At 41.8% G+C, this 27,673-nt stretch overlaps 1 protein-coding gene across 1 annotated transcript in view; it reads left to right on the top strand.

Moving 5' to 3' along the window:
* P2RX1 (purinergic receptor P2X 1) overlaps nucleotides 1–27,673 on the top strand; it is a 168,997-nt gene that overhangs the window by 108,538 nt on the left and 32,786 nt on the right. Inside the window, exons 5-7 of the mRNA XM_082244978.1 lie at nucleotides 10,970–11,066; nucleotides 12,024–12,104; nucleotides 19,395–19,536. Coding sequence (XP_082101104.1) covers nucleotides 10,970–11,066; nucleotides 12,024–12,104; nucleotides 19,395–19,536 — 320 coding nt within the window. The remainder of the gene's footprint in view (nucleotides 1–10,969; nucleotides 11,067–12,023; nucleotides 12,105–19,394; nucleotides 19,537–27,673) is intronic.

The raw sequence follows: 27,673 nt of genomic DNA, 5'->3' as shown, positions 1-27,673 counted from the left end.
TGAACCTGGCAGATGGCTTCTGGTTGATGCATCAATAGACCTAGTACAAGCCTGGCACATTCAGTCACAGCCATGACAGCATTGTGATTTCTCCACTGGAGGGCAGAAATAACATCCACACAAGCCTTCAACATTTCCTATAGTGGGAGATTATTGTTTGGTCAAACGCTGAACAATGGAATTAGGCGAGTGACCGGAAGGAAAGTCGGGACTGTGGCCACAGACTAGTAAAAGGAGGCAGCAATCTTTCACTCAAGCCTATTGAACTTCAGAAGGGTGCAGGAGGCCAAATCTTATAGAACAGGCTGTAGATTTAACAGATCACAGTGGCGGTGCCTCAAAGTTACTTTTTACAAGTCCAGAGCAAGTTGATAAGATGACTGAAAGGTCTTTTGCAGGTGCGCTCAGATAATCTCTTCCAGTTGGGGCAGGAGGCCTGAGTGAAGTTGATGATTGTAGCCTCTTTCTGGAGGGTTTGGATGACAATCCTCAAAGACCAGTGGGTTCACAAGACAGTTAGGTGGGAGTACAATGGAGAACTCCAAAGTTGAGCACTGAATCCCTTTCATTCATGACCAACAGATCTCAGAAGAGAAAATGCTTGCAGGATTATGTTTAAGAATATATACTGTTACAAGACCATCATACCAGGGATGCCAGAAACATAGAATCCTCTGGGTGCTTTTCTCCCCAGTTTTTTCTAGTACCTAAGGCAGGAGCCTTCTGGTCGATTTCAGTTTTAAGGAATCAAATGTGTACATACACACCAAGAGGTTCAAGATGGAGGCCATGCAGACAGTTACACTGATTCAGCTGGAGGACCAGTTAGTGTCAATCGACCTGCTGACTCATACTTCCAGGTACCGATCAATGCTGAGCACCAGTGGCATGTGGGATTTGCGGTGGCCAGATGTCACTTTCAGTTCAGGTGTTTGCCTTTTACAGAACTGGCACAGCCCCAGGAATCATTTAAAGATCTTGTTGGCAGTGGTGGTACCTTGGGCCAGCTGGCACATGGTGGCATTTCAGTTTGCCTTCTTTAGTCTATGAGCTGGGCTGCCTATGGATCAGAAAATCTTTGTGCCTATAAAAATTCTGGAAGAACTGGAATTTTGGACATCCCCAATGTGCTTCTTTCAGGGCATGCCTCTCAGCCCAGGAGATAGGATGATCATTATGGCAGATCCCAGTCTTTGGGGCTGGGAGCCCACAATCTGAAGAAACAGGTGGAACGCAGACTCCCCAATTATCTGGAACTGAAGGAAACCTTTTCTAGCATTGCAAGCCTTTCAGTATCTTCTTCAAGGGGGCCTGAGTGAAGTTGATTGACAACAAGACAGCAGTAGCCTACATTGCTTTCCAAGGGGACACCAGAAGCCTTTCCCTGTTTCATCTTGCAACAAAAAACTTTTCGCTGGGCAGAAAGCCACTTCCAGCCAGTTAACGTTGGCCTTCTTGCCAGGAAAGCAAAATCAACTAGCTGTTTGGTTAGGCAAATTATTTTTCAAAAAAGTGCCTCAAACCAATATTGGCCCAATGAGGCTTTCCAGCAGTAGTTCACAGTGAGACTCCACTCTCCACTAAATATGCAGCTTCTGATTTTTGCAACAGGATACCAATGCAAATACTCCGTCAAACAAGATAGGTTAACAGTGCCATGGAATTTTCCATTTGATCTTTGTCTCTCTCCGGTGTCCTTGAATATAAGGATGCTTCTGGAAATTTGGACTAAACAAGTCCATACCATACAGGTCATTTCCACCTACCGAGAAGACCTTAGCTTACACCGCTCCCCCAGATGTCATCAGCACCACCAAACCTGTTTCTGGTAAAATGAAATATTTTATGACAAGGTCAATGACAGCACCCTAGTCCAATGAGACTACTTTAATAGCCTGGCTATAGAATAGGCACGATTAGAGGTGCAGGGATTCTCATCCAAGCTTGGTGTCCAGAAGATCATCCTTAAACGCTACATATGAGAGGATATGAAAGAAGTTTGTTTTGTTTGCTCAGCAAAAGCTTTCTCTCCTGTGTTCCCTGCTCTAGCCAATATCCTGAACATTCTACAGTCAGCACTAGAGGTGGGTCTGGCATGCAACTCCATTTAAGGCACAAATCTTTACCTTATCTTTCACAGGCTTCAGAAAAGCCAGTTACCAGATGCTTTTTGCAGGTGACAGACTTTATATGGTTTTGAAGGAAATCCTTGTTCCCTCTGTAGGACTTAGGCTTGTATCTGAGAGCACTGGGGCTGGTACCCTTTGCTCCACTGGTTTCATTTCCATTAAAATTCCTCACAGAAAAACTAGTTCTTCTGCCAGTAACTACTTTAGACAGAAGGATGTTGAAGATTGCAACACTTTTTCTGCAAGGGCCCTTTTGTGCCTTTTCTTTTTTTACCAGAAATAGTGATAGTTCAACTTTAAAGTGGTATCCAGTTTCCAGCAAAACTGGGAAGTAGTCCCTTTGAGTTTTCGCACAAAAGTTACTGGGTATACAGCAGGAAGACTTCAGTTCCTTACACATGGTCGAGTTACTAATTGTGTATTTGGTCGAAGAGGAAAGTGGACAATCTTTTCATTTAGCCATCAGGTCCTCAAGAGTCATCCACTGTTGGATTTCCAGGGTGATTACATTGGCATGCAGGAAGAAGGCCTTTATGCTCTGATACAGTTGCAAGCTTATTTGAATAGAGGGGCGGTAGCCTTTGGAGCAGTTATGCCAGGAATATCTATGTAAGACCGCTAGCTTGAAGTTCTTGTGTTCAACCTTACAAACTAGATGTGCGATCAGCAAGTTTGGGACAAGAGGGATCAATTATTTTTGGCTTTAACAGCTTTTCTTTGAGTGTCTCTTTTCATGTGTTTTCTCCCGCCCTATATGCAGCTAGGGTATATCCTGTTGTGTGCTGACGTGAGATGGGCCAGGAAAACGAAAAAATTGTTATCATAATTACCGTATTTTCCTTTCCTGGCCTATCCTCACGTCAGCACAGCACTCCCTCCCTAGTGGCCTGTCCCAGGCTAGGTTATTGAACACTTCAGTGGGGGGGCTGTCTTTTATTTAGCTAGGAAGAGGTGGTCCTGTGGGCTCCAGAGGCGGTGTTAACCCTTTGTGTGCTGACGTGAGGATAGGCCAGGAAAGGAAAATTATGGTAAGTATGATAACATCTTTCTGTTATTTTTCCAAAGCTATTAATATCTAGAATGATTTTACTAAATATTTTAATAAATAAACAGTAAATAATTTTATATCTTTCAATTTATCCCTGTTTAAAAAGGAAAGAGTGATTATCAAGCACTGAGTGAATCAGGTAACCTTAGCTTGACTAGATATGGCTTGGTGGTGGGAGCATTCTCCATTGATGCTAATTTTCAGTGAATACAAAAAATAAATAAAATAATTATGTAATCTAATATTGAGATTTTCTTTAATGTACAACACAACAAGCTTTAATCATGTCTCTTCATGACTTAGTGACTGCTGAAAAAAAGAAAAAAAAAAAAGACTCTAACGGATATTCTTGAAACTTTGATTTGCATTCTAATAGGTAAAAAGCAATTGGCTTGATGGGTTAAAGCCCAACTCCAGTAAATATAAACATTCTTCCAGTAGGGCTGCACCTGCACTGCTAGGGTTAACTGCTTGTTTAGCTTAGGGGATAATCAAATCACTTTTATTTACCTGATCCTCCTCTACTGCCCCAGCAGTCAACACTCCCCATGCAGTGGACTGTCACTCAGCATTCCCATGTCTAATGCAGGGTCATGTAACCTGCATCAGTTTTACTGACTTCAGCAGATCTTAGACCGCTGGAGAACAGGAGAAAAGAGGCTGTACGGACTGGTCTATCAGTGAGGAGGAGCCTGCAGGAGCAGAGAATCGGGTAAATCTGCTTTTCCAAATGCCTTAAAAAAGAAACAAGCAGTTAACCTTTGCAGTGCAGGTACAGCTCCACTGCCAGGGAAAATATTTAGGTGTCCTGAAGTACAGCATTAAGTTCATTATCTTAATTACAATTATAGTTGTGTCTAACACTTGGTGACCTCATGGACCATAGCGCACCAGGCTTTTCTGTCCTCCACTGCCTTCCGGAGCTTGCTTAACTTCATGCTCATTGTTGCGATGATGCTATCTTTCTATCTTGTTTTCTGTCGCCCTCTTCTCCTTTTTCCTTCCAGGTTTCCCAGCATCAGGGTCTTTTCCAAGGAGTCCTCACTTCGCATTAGGTTGGCAAAGTATTTGGGTTTCAGCTTTAGGAACTGTTCTTCCAGTGAATATTCAGGGTGGATGTCCTTCAAGATTGACTAAAGTCTTCTCTAACACCATAGTTCTTCAAAAGCATCAATTCTCCGGCGTTCAGCCTTCCTTATGGTCCAACTTTCACAGCCATAGGTTACTACTGGGAATACCATAGCTTTGACTATACGGCACTTTGTCGGTAGGGCGATGTCTTTGCTTTTTAGAATGTTGTCTAGGTTTTCCATTGCTTTCCTCCCAAGAAGTCTCTAAATTTCATTGCTACAGTCACCATCTGTCGTGATCTTGGAGCCTAGGAAGATCAAATCTGTCACTGTTTCCATTTCTTCTCCTTCTATTTGTCAAGGAGTGATGGAACCAATTGCCATGATTTTAGTTTTAACTTGCCATCTCCTCTTTTATCTTCATTAAGAGACTCTTTAGTTCTTCTTCACTTTCTGCCATTAGTGTGGTATCGTCTGCATTTCTCAGGTTGTTGATATTTTTCCAGGCGATCTTAATTCCGGCTTGTGATTAAAGAGGAAGTAAACTCTCCCACTCAGATGCTTCTTTTCATCTAGTCCATTATATAAAATTATTATCAAACTATAGCCATTGTACTTTAGCCCCAATGGCATGTTACTTACTTTTTAAATAAAATCGTGTCTCCAGGGGTAAAGCAACGCCATCTTATGTATTGTTTTCCGAGTCCACAGTAGAGTGTATTTTTGCCCTTTCATGTAACCCTTGCTGTACTGTTAACCAAGCCTCATTCTCGATCCAACGTTCCTATGGCAACCGTGCTCCACCACTCTTAGCTGGCTTGTTTTACTCCACATACTTGTTTTACTGACTTGTTTTACTCCGCATTATTTACTTGTGCTGATCTTGAAATGTTTGCCTGTATCAGTGTTATGCTGATCTCCACTGCAGTATGCAGTCCGATGCCCAGGTTTACACCCCGTGTGATGTCACACGGTCACATGGGTTGTAGGAGGAAGCTTTGAATGACTTTGCAGTCTCGTGGGGTTTGAGTGCTGTGGCGCAGGGAGTGTATATTAAAGACACAACATCCTGTCAATGGACATACAGCACATAGAGCGTGCCGTGAATCACGGGAGAAATGCGCATGCGCCGGTGATAACATTTTAAAGAACAGGACCGATTACAACAACACTGAGAAAGTAAAGAGACATCTACAAGCAGTGATCGTTCAGCTTTTTTTTTTTTTGCTGCTTTAATTGTGATAAAGTTGTGGGGAAGAATTTACAACCACTTTAATGACAGTAGAATGTACAAAAGAAAGCTAATCAGTTTTGCCTTGATTCCTAAGACTCGAAAGACAGGTGTAAAGGTTTCCAGGTCTCCAAGTATATCTTACAGCAAGTTTATGTGTACAGTACTTTGATATTTTCCCAAGTCATACAGTATGTTGCCTGTGTTAAGAAATTCAATATTTAAAAGGGACCCTACCATGACACACAAGTTTTACTAAATTATTTTAAATATGACCAACTGTCCAATCAAATTTGATATTTCTGTTACCTGTAAACACTTTCGGGCTGAATCAAAATATAGAGTACATTTTTAGTTTTTAAGTAAGAATAGCTTTATATAAATATAGGGCTTAGACAGCACCATTTAGTGATAATATATACCCAATTAGTGATAATATATATTCATTTTTTCATATACACTGCTCAACATAATTAAAGGAACACTTTGAAAACATATCAAATCTCAATAGGGGAAAAATATCATGCTGGATATCTATACTGATATGGACTGGGTAATGTGGTAGGAACGAAAGGATGCCACATCGTTTGATGGAAATAAAAATTATCAACCTACAGAGGGCTGAATTCAGAGACACCCCAAAAATCAAAGTGAAAAATTATGCAGGCTAGTCCATTTTGCTGAAATCTCATTGCAGCATTTCAAAATGGTACTCAGTAGTTTATATGGCCCCCACTTGTTTGTATACATGCCTGACAACGTCGGGGCATGCTCCTAATGAGATAACGGATGGTGTGCTGGGATATTTCCTCCCAGACATGGACCAGGGCATCCCTGAGCTTCTGAACAGACTGAGGTGCAACATGACAGCGGCGGATGGACTGAAACATTATGTCCCAGAGGTGTTCTATTGAATTCAGGTCAGGCGAGCGTGGGGGCCATTCAATGGTATCAGTTCCTTCATCCTCTGGCTGCATACTGTTGGCACATGAGGCTTGGCATTGTCGTGCACCAGGAGGAACCCAGTTCCCACTGCAGCAGCGTAGGGTCTGTCAGTGGGTCCAAGGATTTCATCCGGATACCTAATGGCAGTCAGGGTGCCATTGTCTAGTCTGTAGAGGTCTATGCGTCCCTTCATGGATATGCTTCCCCAGACCATTACTGACCCACCACCAGTCATACCGAACGATGTCACAGGCAGCATACCGTTTTCCACAGCTTCTCCAGACCCTTTCACATCTGTCACATGTGCTTAGGGTGAACCTGCTCTCATCTGTGAAAAGCACAAGGCACTAGTGGCAGACCTGCCAGCTCTGGTGTTCTATGGCAAATGCCAATCAAGCTACACGGTGCCAGGCAGTGAGCACAGGGCCCACTAGAGGACGTTGGGTCCTCAGGCCACCTTCATGAAGTTTGTTTCTGATTGTTTGGTCAGAGACATTCACAACAGTGGCCTGCTGGAGTTCACCTTGTAGGGCTCTGGCAGTGTTCATCCTGTTCCTCCTTGCACAGAGAAGCAGATACCTGTCCTGCTGAAGGGTTAAGGACCTTCAACGGCCTTGACCAACTCTTCTATAGTAACTGCCTATCTCCTGAAATCTCCTCCATGATCTTGGGACTGTGCTGGGAGACACAGCAAACCTTCTAGCAATGGCATGTATTTATGTGCCATCCTGGAGGAGTTGAACTGCCTGTGCAACCTCTATAGGGTCCAGGTATCGCCTCATGCTACCAGTAGTTACACTGACCCTAGTCAAATGCAAAACTAGTGAAAAACAGTAGATGAAAAAAATGTCAGTGGCCTCCACCTGTAAAGCCATTCCTGTTTTGGAGGTCCTCTCATTGTTGCCCATCTAATACACCTGTTGGTAATTTCATTAACACCAAAGCAACTGAAACTGATTAACAACACCCTCTGCTACATAACTGACCAGATAAATATCCCAGGAGTTTAATTAACTTGATGCTTTACTCTGATTAAAAAGTGTTCCTTTAGTTTTTTTAAGCAGTGTTTACATGTATTGATATGCTGCTACCACCTAACTGTGTTCAAGCATGAGAGAAATTTTGCCCCACTCCAGAGTATAGAGGATAAAACATATCTCTTCATTCCAAATATAAACAAGCCATGACAAAACCGATACAGACAAGCCACAGCAGGAGTGGACATGTTTCAGGAATTAACTTTGCTTAGTCATAACCTAAAATGCACCCCTAGATGAAATACTTAAATAGTAAAAAATCGGCTGAACATAATAGGTGCTTAATTATGCTGTTTAGCATATTCATCAGGTTCCTATAGTCAATCAAAAAAGAAAACCCCATGATAGCAATAACAAACGACTATTCTATTAAAAACAACAGGTATATACACAGAATACAGGAACCTTGATATATTCATCGCTGGAATATGGGTACAAAAATATATAGATGAATAATGAAGAAATATATATTTATATCTGTAATTTGTATATGGTGTAAAATTAACCCATAAACCTGCGATGAGCAAATCATATCAATCGCACAGAAAAGAATTGTGTATATGAATTTAAATGTGAAAAAAAAGAAGAAATAAATAAATAATAAAGAAAGCAGAAAAATGTGATACATGAGCTGTGAAGACTAAAGCCAATGTCTTCATCTAAGTTACAAAACGGCTTTACACAGCCTTAGATGGTCCCTAATATAGGTTTAAAACTAATGGATACAATACATCTAGTAAAGTCCATATAGGGAATCAAGGCAAACTGAAAAATAGGGAAAAGAAAAAGACAAAGAAAGACACAAATATTGAAGTAGCAAATTCATTTAAATGTACCAAACCCTTGTAAGTATATGTATAAATAAAAAAACAAAGTATCTTGATGTCTGTCCAATCTCACCTCCCAACATAAGAGCATGTATTAAGACATCCACTGCATAAAGGCAAAGTTCCGTAAGTAGGTGTAAGGAAAGGGGTTGAGATGGGCGAACCTCAATCATATTGCTACTCATAATAGTATGTGACCTCCCACTCATAGTTCAACCCCTTTGGTATCCTGGTCTGAACTTTAAAAATCCAGAATACTTCCCTCTTACAGAGGAAGCAAAAAACATCCCCTCCATTTTGAGTATGTACCTATACTCTGGAGTGCGGTCAAAATTTCTTTAATGCTTGGATATTTGCCCAGACCGCGGACTGGACCTGCACCTGGTCATTAGAGGGAGGATTAGTCTCATCTGGAGCGGTGCAAACTTGCCTTCTTATCAACACCTAACTGTTCCCACATGTGGTAAATGATCTATAAAAAATTATAAAGTGAAGTGCTGCTCCTTTTACTAAACAAATTATCAATAAATTATAAAGGAACTCAAATAAAATAGTGGTTTGCGCGATATTACACATATGTGAATCAATATATATTTACAGTATATGTATAGATTACCATTACACATAATACACCCCAAAAAAAGTATGTGAATAAACAATATTATAAATAAACAATTATGTTGTGCATAATATATGTTAATAACATATGTTGTACATAAGTGTCTGAACTTTTGAACATTCAGTGTGATTTATGAACTTTTTTCAATAGAGACACTATTGGATGGCTGAGATTACATGGAATATAGCACTAGTAATGTTGGATATGTATTATTACTGCATAACATAATTGCTTATTCATATAAATTTTTAATTCGCATAATTTTTGGATGTATCATGCGTAATGGTAATCTATGCATGTAACTATTTATTGATTCACATATGTGTAATAACGCACAACCACAATTATTTGAGTCACTTCATAATTTATTGATAATTTGTTTAGTAAAAGGAGCAGTACTTCACTTTATTATTTTTAATAAATAATTTGATATTCATGGCTTTCATAGTAGATAGTAGTGTCCCTTTTAAAATTGTTCAGCTTTGCTCTTTTTTTTTTTTTTTTTTTGGCAACTGCCTCTTTTGTGACTAAGCTACACCAAACTCTTTCTATTTCTATTTTTCTGCCTTAAGAGATAAAGTGAAATTTTATGATTCGTGAATAACATCAAATCAACGTATATTGGGTTTATTAATTATCAACAACTTCTAATTACCTGAAAATGGATAATGAATATTTCAATACATTTTTATTTTTACTCCAGAACTTTATATGAGTAAAAAGTTTTGAAGATATGATATACTCCAGAACTTTATATGAGTAAAAAGTTTTGAAGATATATTATAAGATTTCTAAAAAAACAAAATAAGAAGGGGTCATTTACTGAGGGGAAAGTACTGTGGATGCATAGTTGAGCACTTACATTGTACATGAGATTTGTCCATTCTAACTATGTTTGCATCAGTTTAATCCAGGTGTTTCAATATTTTCTCTCTGAATCCAAAAACATACTGGAAGGTTAATTGCCATTTGGTTAAATTAGTTTTGCTCTGAATTCTCTACTCTGCCCTAACTGGTCTTAAATCTTGCTGAGAAAAGGGAGGTGGGTGCCAGCTAGCATCTGCCCATGTAAAAACAACTGGCCACTATAAAAAGAAGATAATGCTGTCTGATGTGCAAACTGAAAGGCCTGAAGAAATTTACAAGGACTTACATTCTTTTATGACTTTTGCACCCAGAATCAGCATCTTTGATAAATGAGGTAGCATTTGATATACATTTATTCTTGTCCTGGGCATTGGGGCAGTTTGATCAATAGGAAGCATTCTTAGTGTACTTTGAAACAAAACTACTGATGTACTTCTTTTACATTGAAATCAACAATATAGCGATGACGCCTAGGTGACCCAGATTTTTTTTTTTTTTTATTGAACGCATAGTTAGTAAGCAATACTGAAACCCTAGTTCAACAGAAGAGAATGAGACTTTATTCTAGTGGGTCATTTCTAAATGTATTGGTAATTTTTTTTACTATTTTATCACCAGATGTTAGCTACTGAAATATCCTGATGAAGAGAAAATATTGTAACAGTGCTACAATTACATTTATAAGCTGTTCACCCTATGCTTTATAAAGGGAAAGGCACTTTAAGTGCCGGTTCACACTACTGCGGCACAACTTGGGGGGCGACCTGTGAAGTCGCGTGCACTGCAACTTCGGCACGACGTGCACGGACTTCATATAATAAATGTCAATGCAAGTCGCTCCGATGTCGCCCCGAAGTAGTATAGGAAATATTTTCTATGTCGGAGCGACTTGAGTCGCTCCTATTAGAACGGTTCCCGTAGCACTGCATGGACCGCGACTTGTCAGGCTGACCAGTCGCCTGACAAGTCGCGGTAGTGTGAATGGGCACTAACCTTTCTTGCAGGCGTGTTTTCTAAACTAACTACAGATGATTTTTGGACGCACATAAATAAAAAATTAACATACAGAAATGTACATTGCATGCACAGTCTCGCTATGTAAATGACCTCTAATGAAAACATTTATGGTACAGTAGTTAGTAAATTTACAACACATTTTTGTGTATATTTGACATGTCTTATTGTGCTTATTTCAGGAATCTTAACAGGAAATTGCACAGCTTATGACAACGAGACCAAATCTTGTGAGGTCTATGCTTGGTGCCCTGTCGAGAATGACCACAAAGTCCCTAAGTATGCTATTTTCTCTAAAAATATAAATATAGGAATCCAAAACAAAGAAATGTATGTAGTTGTACAGACCCCCCCCCCCCCCCATTTCCAATTTTTTGTGACAAATATTGCTCCATTCTGCTGTCGATAACAGCAGCACATGCAATATGTGACGCACTCCCTGGTGACAGTGTTGGGCCAATCACTAGGCACCAGCAAGTGTCACATGAGTCCATAGTTCTATGTATAAGATGACCTGAAGTGATTGCAGCTTACATAGGGGATCTTCTGTTCATGGACAGCTGGCAGAGTGGAAGAGAAGGGAAGGAAAGGTGAGTATGTGATGAGAGAAAAGAGGGGATTACATTGAACATGTTGCTTTGCCCTAAATATGCAAAACACAAGTTGGCATTAAATTGTATATCCAACCAAAACTTTTTCTTAGTTTTTGAATAAAATGAGGAACAGTTAGTCCTCTGTCGGGTTCATATTGCTATTTAGAGCTCCAATAAAGAACACTTCCTGTTCTGTTGATGTTTTACCAGATAGAAAGTGAAGGAAACTCTCCAACAGCGACACCGACATAAAAAAAAAAATGCTTTTCTTGTAGAGTAGGAGCAGATTAGAAACCCTATCATATTTATTTTTGTCTGTAACCCTGTTGCAGATATTCTCTCCCTTCATGTCTGTTGAAACTGTTGTCTGAAAGACAGAAAGTAAGTGTAAATCTCTAAAAATAGCAGAAAAAACCCATCAGGAGTTCTAATCTTCTCTAGTCTATCCAAAACTAGAAAAAAAAGTTTATTGCTTTACCTACGTTCTTTCATCGCACAGGTACAAATTGTTATAAACCTAAGTGTTTTCACCTTACATACCATTACAAAAGAAAACAATACATTTATTCTGTACATTATATTACCTTTTAATAAATAAGACTACCTTATAAAAATGTATTTACTTGCTTACTTTCTTTTATAGGCCTCCATTACTGATGCAAGCAGAAAATTTCACATTATTTATCAAAAACAGCATACGTTTTCCGAAACATAAAGTTGATAGGTAAGCATGAATACATTTTAATATTATGAAAAACAATCTTAAAGTTAACACAATAAAAGGGAAGCACACAAATTTTTGAACCACTTCAACTCAGCGCTCATAAACCCAGAAAGGATAATATATCATAAAATTATATATAATAAAAGAAAGATTATATATAAAAAAAAACAAAGAAGAGCAGCCACTATCATGGAGATCCAATAGTAAAAAATTATGCTAGATAACCCAAAGAGAAATCAGCATTAGCAGCACTAGTAGGTGACCATAAATATAAATATAATAGTCCATGCATGAGATTAGTCCATATCCGGAGATGATACCAGATAGGAATCACTGCAATGGTGAAAACACAGAAGCAGAACACGGAGGTAGGATGTTAAGCTGTCACCATACCTTGTGGAATCCTCCCCCCTAAGGAAATGCACTCACCAAAAAGCAGATTCATAAGGCCATAAAGCTCATAATCACAGATGACTGGCACAGATCTCCCGATGGAAACCCCCTCCAAATGAATGGCTAATACGGATACTATTCCTCACAGATCTTCTATCACAGATAGCCAAATATAGAGTCCCCCCTGGATAGGTTGTATCAGCAGAGACCACATTCATGCAAAAAAGGGGGAAGGATCGCTCATAGTGTAAGATGTAAAAAAACTTTTATTGATCCATTATCAACCCTCCTTAATGCTATGCACTTACATAATACATAAAAAGAATCGCACTGAAAACATCTGTTACAATATCAGCGGGACTTTTTGAATCACCCACGTCTCTCACCGGATCACCGTCCTGCAGTGTCTTCCCGATGTAGAGGCGGTGGTGGACAGTCCAACGCTAGTATTGTGAGCCGCGTGGTCACGCCCTTATGCGTATCGTCATAGTACTTCGTCAGAGGACGCCCTCTGATGAAGTCCGATGCAATCGAATAAACTGGCCGACTGGTATACCCTTAATAGTATGTGCCGGATGGTTCGATTGGGCCATAAGGAGGGTGTTGCCAGCTAGGGGCTTTCTGTAAAGACTAGTGACAACCCGATCTGTGGAGGCAGTGAGCAACACATCCAAAAAACAAACTTGGTCATCATTCATGACACCCGTAAAAGATAGATTTTTCTCATTAGAATTCAGGTAAGCCAAAAATGACTCAAGGCTACCCACATCACGATCACAAATAAACAGCAGATCGTCAATATAACAAAAAAATAAATGTGTGTGCTGTCTAAATGGATTTCTATCTCCAAAGATGTGGGACCACTCCCATCAACCCATGAAGAGGTTGGCAAGTGAGGGCGAAAATGTAGCCCCCATCGCAGCCCCACATCTCTGGAGATTGAAAGAGCCATCAAAAGAAAAATAATTATGTGATAGAAGGTAGCCTAATACATCTAGAATGTAGCCAATTTTGATAGAGGACAGAGCAGAGAAATGTTCCAAATAGAAAGAAACAGAAGAGATAGCAAGATGATGTGGGGTACTTGAATATAGGCTGGCTACATCGTAGGTAATCCACGTGTACTCCTTTTTCCACATGAATTCCTGCATGATGGTTAAAAGATGCTTTGTGTCTTTCAAAAAACTCGGTAAAGACATAACTAATGGTTGCAATTGGCCATCTAGCCATTGTCCCAATTTTTCATTCAAGGACCCTATGCCTGCGACAATGGGTCTGCCCATCAATGGGTCAAGACCCTTGTGTGTCTTCGGAAGGTGGTGAAAGATTGGTACAATAGGATGCATAGGTATAAGTGTCTCTGCCTCACCAATGCTGAAGATGCCCAAATAGACGCCCCTCTGAATCAACTCATACAGGACACCTCTAAAAGAAATGGTTGGATCCCCACCAAGTACAGTGTAAGTATTGACATCAAGAAGCTGTCTTAGGGCCTCATCCCGATACTTGTCGGTGTCCATAACGACAACCGCTCCACCTTTATCTGAGTTTTTTATAATTATGGAATCATCACTCTGTAGATCCCGAAGGGCAGACCTTTCTTCCTATGTCAGATTGTCACCATGGACACTAACAGCATCAGGATGAGTACCTTTTTTTAGTTGTAGTAAATCCCTCTCCACACATTTCTGGAACCTGTCTATACTAGGTGTACGTGCGTGAACTGGGTAAAAATCTGATTTATTTCTAATATCAACTTTAATTATATCTTCATTTATCACTTCACCCATGGAACTTGTGCTGTCATTCTCCAAAATCAGATCTGTTAAATCCCTAAGCGAATATAGTTCACGAAATGAAAAGTGATCCAAAGACTCCTCCTGTATAGACTCAATCATAGGACCAGCCTGGGTGATCTCATTCTCTGTGGAAAAATGTCTTTTAATTGTGATGTTTCTAATGAACCGGTTGACATCCAAAAGTGTCCCAAACAAATCAAAATCCTGGGATGGGCAAAAACCCAGACCTCTAGATAAAAGAGACTTTTCCCCCAGAGTTAAAGTGCGTTGTGACACATTTATGACATTTATCAGTTCCTGCGTGCCTGGGGTCTGAGAGAGTATGCTCCTCCCCTCCCCCCCTCCCCCCTTCTTTTCTGGCCTCCTCTCCTTGTTTTTTTCCTCCATTCTTTTTGTTGCGTGCCCACTTGGTCTTTTGTTTCCCGTTTTTTAGAATCGCTGGCGTGCTTGTAGCAGAACCAGCCTGCCGATCCAATTGATCTATTGAGTTATCAGACATTGAGACCGCCATGGTATCATCAAAATACTAGTTATCGTGTCTGAAAAACATACTCTTTTTTTGGTGTTGTTGTAATTATTTGTGCGTTGGTGTCTACTCCAAGTTTTATAATTTTTCCAGGTATAGACATTATCAGTATCGTAGTCGCATTTGTCACGCAGCATTTTCTCCTTCTTACCGGACACTATATTCCTTTCCAAACTAGTCATCGTATCATCCAATATTTTGTCCATATCTGTAAACTGTGTCAATGTTTTTTAATGGTAGCAAATCCTGTTGGATATCTTGTATTTCCTTTTGTAATTTGTCTATTTCTTTAGTCTTGGACTCGATAATCAAACCCATCAGAGTACGTGAGCACAAGCACAAAGCATCCATCCATCTGGTCTTTAAGTCTTCATTAAAGAGATCAAAAGTGGGGAATTTTTTTATGCGTAGTCCTCGCGGAAGAGGACGTCTATTTGGGCATCTTCAGCATTGGTGAGGCAGAGACACTTATACCTATGCATCCTATTGTACCAATCTTTCACCACCTCCCGAAGACACACAAGGGTCTTGCTCCATTGATGGGCAGACCCATTGTGGCAGGCATAGGGTCCTTGAATGAAAAATTGGGACAATGGCTAGATGGCCAATTGCAACCATTAGTTATGTCTTTACCGAGTTTTTGAAAGACACAAGGCATCTTTTAACCATCATGCAGGAATTCACGTGGAAAAAGGAGTACACGTGGATTACCTGCGATGTAGCCAGCCTATATTCAAGTATTCCACATCATCTTGCTATCTCTTCTGTTTCTTTCTATTTGGAACATTTCTCTGCTCTGTCCTCTATCATAATTGGCTACATTCTAGATGTATTAGGCTACCTTCTATCACATAATTATATTTCTTTTGATGGCTCTTTCTATCTCCAGAGATGTGGGGCTGCGATGGGGCCAAATTTTTGCCCTCACTTGCCAACCTCTTCATGGGTTGGTGGGAGTGGTCCCACATCTTTGGAGATAGAGATAGAAATCCATTTAGACAGCACACACATTTATTTTTTCGTTATATTGACGATCTGCTGTTTATTTGTGATCGTGATGTGGGTAGCCTTGAGTCATTTTTGGCTTACCTGAATTCTAATGAGAAAAATCTATCTTTTACGGGTGTCATGAATGATGACCAAGTTTGTTTTTTGGATGTGTTATGCATCCACACTCATGGGAGTAATCAGCGACCGATTTTATATATATATATATATATATATATATATATATATATATTTATATGTTTTTGTCCTTTGAAGTTTTATATGGTTGTCATACAATGTACTTTTTTAACCATGAATTATTACTAAAGATCTTCTTCTTTGAATAAAAAGCTTTTTACTCTTTTTATAGGTTTGGATTCTCTTTATTGAGATCTATACATATATATATATATATATGCGGTCATTTGGTTTGAATCACATGGTGTGTATGGCTGGACTCCAACATGCACGATTTTTTTTGTGCAAACATTTTAGACTATTACTGCATCTTGCACATTACAATGTTTATATTGTTAGCATTATTCGCACTTTTTCTATGCATCTTTTCCTAGGTGGTTTTTGTTCTGATGAAACATGATTTTAATGTTTTTTCTTTGCACTTGGATTTAGGTTGTAATTGTATGTGGTCTATACAATATATGTGGCATTTATACACACATTATACAAGCTACTAGTATGAACCACGTTTAAAGCATTTATCTATTTGTTTTTATACATGTTGTTGTGATCTTTTTACGCTTGTATATCTCTGGTTGCAACGATCAGGTGTGGGTGTTCTTTTCTTAATAGATCTGGGGGGTGAGAGAAAAAGGTTTTTTCTTTTCTTTGTTCATCCATTGGCTCATTATGGCATTAATTGTCCACCCCGGTCCATATATAAGAGCACCCACATGTGAACCACAATCAGCAATGAATAAACACGTGGTGTGAAACACGTCTGCTGACCCAGTGTCGTCCTGTATGTCGGGTGTTGGATCTGCAATAAACCTTTGTTCCTTTGATGCTGGAAGTGCCGCTTCTTTTCTTCTATTACATGTTTTAATGCCACATGTGTTGGGTCCTTCATTCTGTTGAAGAAGCATCTTCAGCACTCTCACACATGGGATGATAGATGACACAGATGAGTCGTAATGACTCACCTTTAGTGTCACTTTCTCTATGGGGAGGAGGTTCTCAATGACATTGGCAACAATGTCCCACTGATCAGCAGTAGGACAAGATGTCCTCCAAGTCCATATTCACTTGAATATATGGTAAGAGCTCGCTTCTGCTCCAGCATTCCTTGCAGCATGTAAAGTGTTGAGTTCCATCATGTTGGAACAGCGTTAATCAAGTTGTTTTTGGGTAGGCCAAGGTCTGCCTGAATCCACCTCAGTTGCTGCTTGGCAAGGATTGAATGGTGGAAATGGCCTGCGCACTTCTTCAGCATGCTAATTATGTCAAGCAAAGCGGTCTGGTTTGACAGACCATCATTTACCACAAGTTGGAGGGTGTGTGCCATGCAACTGAGGTCTGACACTTCAGCAAGTCTCAATCCTTTCACCATGTTCGCTCCGCTGTCTCGAAGCACAAGCATCACTCGGTCTTTGGTGATTCCCCATTCTTCTAGCATGCCTAGAAACCATTCTCCAATGTACTCCCCAGTGTAGGATCCTTTCATCACTTTTGTATTCAACACCAAATGCCTTCTTGTCCATCCGCTGTCAATGAAGTGACATGTAAGACTCATTAGTGATTCTGTTTGTCCTGGCAAGCAGTCATTTGTGAATGAGAGTGAGTTGCCAGCATTCTCTGGTTTCAGCATAGCCTTTACTTTCTCAACGACCTTTTGGCAAATCTTTCCCAGCATTTCAGTTCGCTAAAACTTGTCACTCTTCAGTGTGTACCTTGGCTCAAATATGGACATCAACCGCTTAAATTCAGAGTCAGACACCATTGTAAATGGCTGGTTATCAGTGACCATCATCTCTGTGATTACTCTATCCAACAGTTGGGATCTTCCATCTTATTTTAGCCACCTGTTTTTTTCTGAAACATATCTATTATTGTTGTCACTGATAGTGATGTTTTACCTTGTGATTCATTTTGTTTTTTCTCTGCTGCATGATACAATTCAACATGATGAACTCTTAGATGGGCCCAAAGATTTGACGTATTTTTGGTTTTTGCAGTTATTGATTCCAAGCTTACAATGTTTTTGCACGTGTTGCACACTGTTGCTGCTTTTCCCGTAGATGGAGATGAGAAATACTCTCAGACCACACTTTTAATTTTTCTATCTGCATCCATCTCCATTGAAATTTGAAAGACACTAATGAAATTGAATATAGGCTGAAAAAAACTGGCTGGCTGGCACCCTGTGGTGATGAGTGACTGGCACCCTTTGGTGGGTGGGTGGCTGGCTGGCTGGCATCCTTTGGTGGGTGGGTGGCTGGCTGTGACTGGCACCCTGTTGTGGGTGGCAGGCTGGCTGGCTGGTGGGTGGCTGGCTTATCTGGCACCGTTTGGTGGCTGGCTGGCACCCTGTGGTGGGTGGCTGGCTGGTACCCTGTGGTGGGTGGCTGGCTGGCACCCTGTGGTGGGTGGCTGGCTGGCACCCTGTGGTGTGGTGGGTGGCTGACTGGCTGGCACCCTTTGGTGGCTGGGTGGCTGGCACCCTTTGGTGGCTGGCTGGCAGGCACCCTGTGGTGGGTGGCTGACTGGCACCCTGTAGTGTTGTGGGTGGCTGGCTGGCACCCTGAGGTGGATGGCTGGCTGGCTGGCACCCTGTGTTGTGGTGGGTGGCTGGCACCCTGTGGTGTGGCTGGCTGGCTGGCTTGTACAGGCCTATGGGTGTGTGGGTGGCTGGCACCGGGCAGCTGTGGGTGGGTGTATGTATGTGGCCACGGTGGCTGTGTTAAATGCACTGTGACTGTACTGTATGAGAATCACTCACTGTCCCACTCCCGACTCAAGTCCAGACTCCAGTATGTGGGCGCAGCGGCTTAAACACACTGTGCACTGTGACTGTAGTGTACAGTCACTGTCCAGAATCCAGACGAGGCTGAGAGAGGTGGCCTAAGAAGGCAGAAGCTCTCCCAGTGTGCAATATACGCAATGCCGTCACCACAATATCGGCAATATTGGTATCCGCCGGGGCCGATTCCGATATATATCGGGGAAACTGCATATCGGCCCTCGATACGGCTTTGCTGATAATCGGTCGATCCCTACTTCAAACCCTCTTGAATTTTATTGTGTTGTAGCTGTACTGTCTCCCTTTTATATTGTAAAGTGCTGCGTAAACTGTTAGCGCTATACAAATTCTGTATAATAATATTAATAATAATATTACTTTAGGGGAATAGTAAAAATGTAACATCTCTGTAATTTAATCACTTATAGTCACATATTTGTAGCGTCTCCATTTTATTGAGTGTGTAATAGATGAATACAAAGATACATTGGAAAAAAGGAGGTTAGCAATTCAACGTTACAAAAGTTTCTGTGTTTATTTATCACTATCAAAAGGTGTCATCTAAATTTTTGTTTGTGACCTTTTTTTGGTTTATTTTTATTTTTCAGACAGAATTTAGTGGAATCCGTAACCAGTGATTACCTAAAGAAATGTATCTATGACGAAGATAAAGACCCACTTTGTCCTGTTTTTCGACTTGGATATATTGTGGAGCAAACAGGACAGAAATTCAGTGACATAGCATACAAGGTATCAATACATAAGTTATATAAACCAACAGGGTATGGAGTGTACATTGGTGAACATATATGGTCCTAATAGAAACCTGAAAGGGAATCTGAAGGTAATTCTGGGGAAACTAATGGACTTTAAGAAAGGTTGACTTGAATTTCAGCATGGATCAAAGGCTGGATAGTACATCATGTGCACTGGGGACTGGAAACTCCCAATTAAGGTCAGTGAAGAAGAAACTACGCTAGTGCCAACTGGTGGATGTATGGTGGGCCCAACACCCCCGGACAAGGGATTATTCGTTCCACTCCCCAGTGCACAGGACAAATTCAAGACTAGACTACACTATGGTGGAGCACAGACTGTTAGAATCTGTGGAAAAAACATCCATAGAAGTAATGTCATTACCAGATCATGCACCGGAATAGCGGAGCTGAAGTTTACAGGCACTTAGACTAGGATAAGTACCTGGAGGTTTTATGAGGACCTGATACATGATATAGAAGTAGAAGATAAAATAAAGAAAGAATTGAAACAATACTTCCTGTTAAACTAATCCTCAGGGGTATCAGAGGCCACGATTTGGGAGGCCCCTAAGGCCTATGTAGGTGCAAATTGATATCAATTGTCTCTAGAAAAAAGAAGGAAAGGTCAAACAACATGAAAAGGCTCCTAAAAGAAATACATGAGTTGGAACAAATACATAAAAAGAGAACAGATGTGGAGACACAACAGGTCCTTGTAATAATGGAACAAGAGACAAGCCAGGTATTTAATAGAGCACCCAAGGACAGATGCAAATGGAGGATTAGGCCAGAGAAAAATTTAGGAAGGCTAGAAAAAAATTGCTAAATTATATAGCGAAAATGAAAAACAGTAAAGGGGAAATAGTCCACATAGTACCTTATACACAATGAGGCAAAAAGGACCACAAAAAATTAGAAAGGAAACAAAAAATACAAGAATATTTAAGAGAAGCGAATTTACCTAAAATATTATCAGAAAAATTTCAAGCCCTGTAGGAACCAATAACACAATTGGAGATAAGGGCAGCAATAAAGAGCACAGCGACAGGGAAGAGCCCAGGTCCAGATGGATTTACAATACGATATTATAAAAAATTTGGAGAACAATTAATGCCAAAAATGTGCACGTATATGAATAAATTAGGAGAGGGGGAGGAGATGAGGAAAGAATCACTGCAGGCATACATCACAATCATACCGAAAGAAGGGAAAGATGTAACTCTGTGTTCTAACTATAGACCAATAGCGCTTTTAAATACCTATACAAATTTATATGCAAAAGTTCTAGCCACAAGATTAACCGCTTGCCGACTGCGCACAGTATATTTACTGCGGCAGTCGGCCCCGGCCAGGCAGAGTGACGTAGGTCTACGTCGCTCGCCTGTCACTCCTTCCAGAGCCAATAGCGGGCGGGCGCGCGCCCGCCGAGGCGCGCGCCCGCCTCGGCTCGTTCACGGAGGAGTGCGGGAGTGTGACTGGCGGACCCGATGTCCGCCGGTCACACTACGATCGCTGCTACAGCGGGAGAAAGACAGAGCGGCTTGTGTAAACAAGCCACCTGTCAGGTCTCCCTGTGTAAAAGTGAAGATCAAACAGTTCTACTATGTAGAACTGTTGATCTTTGTTTTTACACTAGTAGACCTGTCCCTGCACAGTTAGAATCACGCCCCTAGGACACACTTAACCCCTCCCTGTCCAATACTGTTAACCCCTTCCCTGCCAGTGTCATTTTTGCAGTAACAGTGCATATATATAGCACTGATTACTGCAGTAATGTCACTGGTACCCCCAAAAGTGTCAAAAATGTCAGTCAAGGGTCCGATCTGTCCGCCGCAATGTCGCAGTACCGCAAAAAAATCGCAGATCGCCGCCATTACTCGTTAAAAAAAAAAACACCAAAAATGACAAAAATCTTTCCCTTTGTTAGTAAACGCGATAACTTTTGCGCAAACCAATCAAAATACGCTTTTTGCGATTTTTTTTACCAAACATAGGTAGCGTAAAACAAATTGGCCGAAAATTTTAAAAAATTTTGATTTTTACATTTTTTTTTGGGGGAATTTCATATAAAAAAAAGTGAAAAATATTGTTGTTTTTGCAAAAATTACGCTCTTTTTTTGTTTATAGCGCGTGATCAAAAAATCGCACAGGTGATCAAATACCACCAAAAGAAAGCTCTGTTTGTGGGAAAAAAAGGACGTGAAATTCGTTTAGGTACAGCGTCGCACGACCGCGCGATTGTCCGTTAAAGTCACGCAGTAAAAAATCGCTAAATAACCCCTGGTCTTTTAGCAGGAAAATCCTCCGGTGGTAAAGTGGTTAAAAGAAGTGATGCCCAGTTGGATCCATATGGATCTAATAGGGTTTATTCCAGGAAGGGAAGGGAAGGGAAGGCAAGGACAATGGCATAAGAATGCTATTACTGTTGCACAAAATAAGAGGTACTAAACCCCCAGCTATATTCCTGTCAATATACGCCGAAAAGGCTTTTGACAGGGTAAACGGGGGATTTATGATGAACACAATAGAGCAGGTAAGAAAATGCCATAAAATGGCCCAGTGGATTAAAACCTTACATAATCACCCCACAGCATCAGTGAAGGTGAACGGGAACCTATCACCACCCATTGAAATGTTACAGTATCCCACAAAAGTGAGTACACCCTTCACATTTTTGTAAATATTTTATTATATCTTTTAATGTGACACTAAAGAAATGACACTTTGCTACAAAGTAAAGTAGTGAGTGTACAGCTTGTATAACAGTGTAAATTTGGTGTCCCTCTCAAAATACCTCAACACACAGCCATTAGTGTCTAAACCGCTGGCAACAAAAGTTAGTACACCCCTAAGTGAAAATGTCTAAATTGGGACCAATTAACCATTTTCCCTCCCCAGTGTCATGTGACTCATTAGTGTTACAAGGTCTCAGGTGTGAATGGGGAGCAGGCGTGTTATCGCTCTCACTATCTCATACTGGTCACTGGAAGTTCAACATGGCACCTCATGGCAAAGAACTCCCTGAGGATCTGAAAAACAGGGTTCGTACGGTCATGAAAATCCTGGAAAAGTCATGGGATTTTGACATGACACTTTCCAGGACTGGAAAAGTCCTGGAAAATGGGAAAACTTACTAAGTTTTGGAAAAGTCATTGAATTGTGTTGTGCAACTATTTATTCTTGTCTCGGGGCCCCCTGTATTCTGTGGGAGCGGGGACAGTAAGTGGGACTATTTTCTGTGTTTCGGGTTTAGGTGGATTAATCTGCCGCAGCGCACAGCTGAAGCCTGATCACTGGTCTCTTCAATATGAATAGACCGTGACAGGCTCGGAACTCTGCGGCAGATTGATCCGCTGAAACTGAAACTAAGAAATCGTGGCTATACTGTCCCGCTCTCAGGGACGTACCAGCGAGGGGGGGGGGCGCGTGCACTGGGGGGTGTCAGGCCGGTGTCCGCGGGGCCGCCCGCATCTCCGCACTGGGGGGGGGGTGTCAGGCCGGTGTCCATCGGGCCGCCCGCATCTGTGTGAAGAAGGCAGCGGCAGAAGGAATGTCAGTGAGGAGTCTATTGTGGAATGTCAGTGAGGAATGTCAGTGAGGAATGTCAGGAATGTCAGTGAGGAATGTCAGGAATGTCAGTGAGGAATGTCAGTGAGGAATGTCAGGAATGTCAGTGAGGAATGTCAGTGAGGAATGTCAGTGAGGAATGTCAGGAATGTCAGTGAGGAATGTCAGGAATGTCAGTGAGGAATGTCAGTGAGGAATGTCAGGAATGTCAGTGAGGAATGTGAGGAATGTCTGTGAGGAATGTCAGGAATGTCAGTGAGGAATTTCAGGAATGTCAGTGAGGAATGTCAGTGAGGAATGTCAGGAATGCCAGTGAGGAATGTCAGTGAGGAATGTCAGGAATGTCAGTGAGGAATGTCAGTAATGTCAGTGAGGAATGTCAGGAATGTCAGTGAGGAATGTCAGGAATGTCAGTGAGGAATGTCAGTGAGGAATGTCAGGAATGTCAGTGAGGAATGTCAGGAATGTCAGTGAGGAATGTCAGTGAGGAATGTCAGGAATGTCAGTGAGGAATGTCAGGAATGTCAGTGAGGAATGTCAGTGAGGAATGTCAGGAATGTCAGTGTGGAATGTCAGTGAGGAATGTCAGTGAGGAATGTCAGGAATGGGGGGGGGGACAGCTGCATAGAGAGGAATTGAACTTTCATATTCCTCATGTCACTGAATGTTGTTTCTCCTCCTCTCAGAAGCTGCACTAGGAATATGGAAAGTTAAATTCCTCTATATGCAGCTGCCCCATCCCCTCCTATACAACTTCCTTTGCTGGCCCCCCTAAGTGCTCTTTTAGCCCCCTCCGTGCTCTTAGTCTGGCTCCCCCAGTGATCTCCCCCCCCTGGCTCCCCCTCAGTGATTTCCTGTCCCCCCCCAGACAGTGCTCTCCAGTTCCCCGCCTCCCCCTGTGCTCTACATCCCCCCTGGTTTTCCCTGCCTGCCCCCCCCCCAGTGCTCTCCGCTCACCTGCGCCTTCCAACGCCCCTGCAAGCCTCTAACCACCTCATGTATTATGTCCGCAGCCTGTAACCATCTCCTGTACCATGTCCACAGCCTCTAACTACCTCCTGTACCATGTCCGCAGCCTTTGACCACCTCCTGTACCATGTCCACAGCCTCTAACCATCTCTTCTATCATGTCCGTAATCTCTGACCATCTCTTGTCTTTTATCATGTCTGCAGTCTCTGAGGGGGTCTGGAGAGGAGTCAAAAGTGGGAGTGCTGTCGGGATGGGGATCACAGGAGAAGTCAGACATGTGTGGACTGGGGAGAGGAGACTACAGGATAAAACCAGAGCATGGTGCACCTAAGAGGAGGTCAGTGACAGTGCTGCCCGGCCAGTCTGAGGGGGGGGGGTCACTTATTTAAGGGGGCACTGTTATAAAGGTTCCTCCTTGTATCAGGACCCCCCCCCCTCCCTTCCTTAGTGCATTCACTCTGTGGAAAGTGGTCTTTGGTCACCAGAGTCCCCCCCTACATCAGAGTTCTCAGCTTTTTCACCCGTGCGCTCGAAGTGACACCCGCTCCCAGCTGCGGCAGTGGTGCTTCCATCTCATCCACTGTAAAACAAGGGACCATTTTTAGTCACGCTGTATCCAGAAACGAAACCCTAACTGCAGAGGTATTGTACACTACAAAGATTGTCATTTATTTTAGTAAAAATATGCTGGGTGTGACATGGATTTTCTTCTTATTTAACATGTATACATAGACATTTCATGAAATTTTAGGTCATGAATATTTACGTGAAGTCATGGAAAAGTCATGGAAAAGTCATGGAATTTTATTGGTTAAAATGTGTATGAACCCTGGAAAAAAGAATTGTTGCTCTACATAAAGATTGCCAAGACACTAAAACTGAGCTGCAGTACTGTGGACAAGACCATACAGTGGTTTAACAGGACAGGTTCCACTCAGAACAGGCCTCTCCATGGTGGACCAAAAAGGTGGAGTGCACATGCTCAGCACCATATCCAGAAGTTGTCTTTGGGAAATAGACGTATGAGTGCTGCTAGCATTGCTGCAGAGATTAAAGGGGTGAGAGGTCAGCCTGTCAGTGCTCAGATCATATGCCGTAATTGCATCAAATTGGTCTGCATGGCTGTTGTCCCAGAAGGAAGCCCATTTTAAAGATGATGCAGAAGGAAGCCCACAGACACTTTGCTGAAGACAAGCAGACTAAGGACATAGATTGCTGGAACCATGTCTTGTGGTCTGATGAGACCAAGATAAACTTGGTTTAGTTGGTGTCAGGCGTGTGTGGCGGCAACCAGGTGAGGAGTACAAAAACAAGTGTGTCTTGCCTACAGTCAAGCATGGTGGTGGGAATGTCATGGTCTGAGGCTGCATGAGTGCTGCCAGCACTGGGGAGCTACAGTTCATTGAAGGAACCAGGAATGCCAATATTTATATAGTCATATTTACTGTGACGTACTGAAGCAGAGTATGATCCCCCTCCCTTCGAGACTGGGCCGCAGGGCAGTATTCCAACATGATAATGACCCCAAACACACCTCCAGGATGACCACTGCCTTGCTAAAGAAGCTGAGGTTAAAGGTGATGGACTGGCCATGCATGTCTCCAAACCTAAACCCTATTGAGCATCTGTGGGACATCTTCAAACAAAAGGTGGAGGAACGCAACGTCTTTAACATCCACCAGCTCCGTGATGTCATCATTAGGGAGTAGAAGAGGACTCCAGTGGCAACCTGTGAAGATCTGGTAAACTCCAGGCCCAAGAGGGTTAAGGCAGTGCTGGAAAATAGTGGTGGCCACACAAAATATTGACACTTTGGGGCCAAATCGGACATTTTCACTTAGGGGTGAGCAATGCTGGCAGCACTCATACGTCTATTTCCCAAAGACAACCTCTGGATATGACACTTCTTTGGTCAACCATGGCGAGGCCTGTTCTCAGTGGAACCTGTCCTGTTAAACCGCTGTATGGTCTTGGCCAAGGTGCTGCAGCTCAGTTTCAGGGTCTTGGCATTCTCCCTATAGCCTAGGCCATCTTTATGTGGAGAAGTAATTTTTTTTTCAGATCCTCAGAGTTTTTTGCCATGTTGAACTTCCAGTGACCAGTAAAGAGTGAGAGCGAGAACACCAAATTTAACACACCTGCTCCCCATTCACACCTGAGACCTTGTAACACTAACGAGTCACATGACACCAGGGAGGGAAAATGGCTAATGGGCCCCTTTTTTGACATTTTCACTTAGATGTGTCCTCACTTTTGTTGCCAGAGGTTTAGACATTAATGGCTGTGTGAGTTATTTTGAGAGAACAGCAAATGTAAACTGTTATACAAGCTGTACACTCACTAATTTACATTGTAGCAAAGTGTAATTTCTTCAGTGTTTTCACATGGAAGGATATAATAAAATATTTACAAAAATGTGAGGGTGTACTCAGTATTGTGAGATACTGTATTTTTTACTGTCGCTGGAGCCATTTTTGGCCACTATATGAAATAGTAAGGACATGGTGGGGTGAGGATAGGAGATGAAGAACATAAAACAGCGGCATACGCATGTCCTGTTTTAAATATTTAGTCTTAGAACAATGCTCCCAAATTACATAGTTACATACATAGTAGGTGAGGTTGAATAAAGACAATAGTCCATCCAGTTCAACCTGTGTAGGTGTGTGTGACTGTAATCATCTAACATAGCCCTCAATCTCCTGATCCTTGAGATGTAAGTCTAAGAGTCTTTTGAAAGTCACCATACTACCCGCAGAAACCACCTCTTGTGGTAGACAATTCCACAATCTTGTAGCCCTAACAGTAAAGAACCCCCCACGTTGCCTGAGGTTAAAACGCTTCTCCTCTAATCGCATTGTATGTCCTCGAGTCCTCATGCAATTCCTTCGAATGAACAGCTTTTCTTCTAAGCTGAGATCCCCATTAAGATATTTATAAATTGCTATCATGTCCCCTCTCAGAAGTCTTTTCTCCAGGGAAAATAAATCGAGCGATTGCAGCCGCTCTTCATAGGTAAGGTCCTCCAACCCCCTAATCAGTTTAGTTGCCCTTCTCTGGACTTTCTCCAGCTCCAACACATCCCTCCTGAGGACTGGCGACCAGAACTGGACAGAATACTCCAGATGCGGTCGGACCAGAGTTTTATAAAGTGGAAGGATTATAGTCTTATCTCTGGAATACATCCCTTTCTTTATGCATGCTAATATTCTGTTGGCTTTGGAAGCTGCCGCTTGGCATTGCATGCTGTTGCCTAATCTATCATCAACTAAGACTCCCAGATCCTTCTCCATTTTTGATTCCCCCAAGGGTTCCCCTCCTAACGTGTATTGTGTTTTTATGTTTTTGGTCCCCAAGTGCAAAACCTTACACTTCTCTACGTTAAACCTCATTTGCCATGTCGTTGCCCACTCCGTAATTTTGTCCAGGTCATTCTGTAGGATATCTGCTTCATGCTGTGCAGTTATTGCCCTGGCCAATTTTGTGTCATCTGCAAAAACTGATAACGAACTACTGATCCCGTCCTCAATGCTGTTTATGAATAAATTGAACAAGGTTGGTCCCAGGACTGAGCCCTGGGGCACCCCGCTTA

This window comes from Pelophylax lessonae (genome assembly GCF_965119305.1).
Source record: "Pelophylax lessonae genome assembly, chromosome: 2".
NCBI lineage: Eukaryota > Metazoa > Chordata > Amphibia > Anura > Ranidae > Pelophylax > Pelophylax lessonae.
Note: the sequence above shows the minus strand (reverse complement) of the source record. Positions and strands in the feature narration are given on the sequence as shown.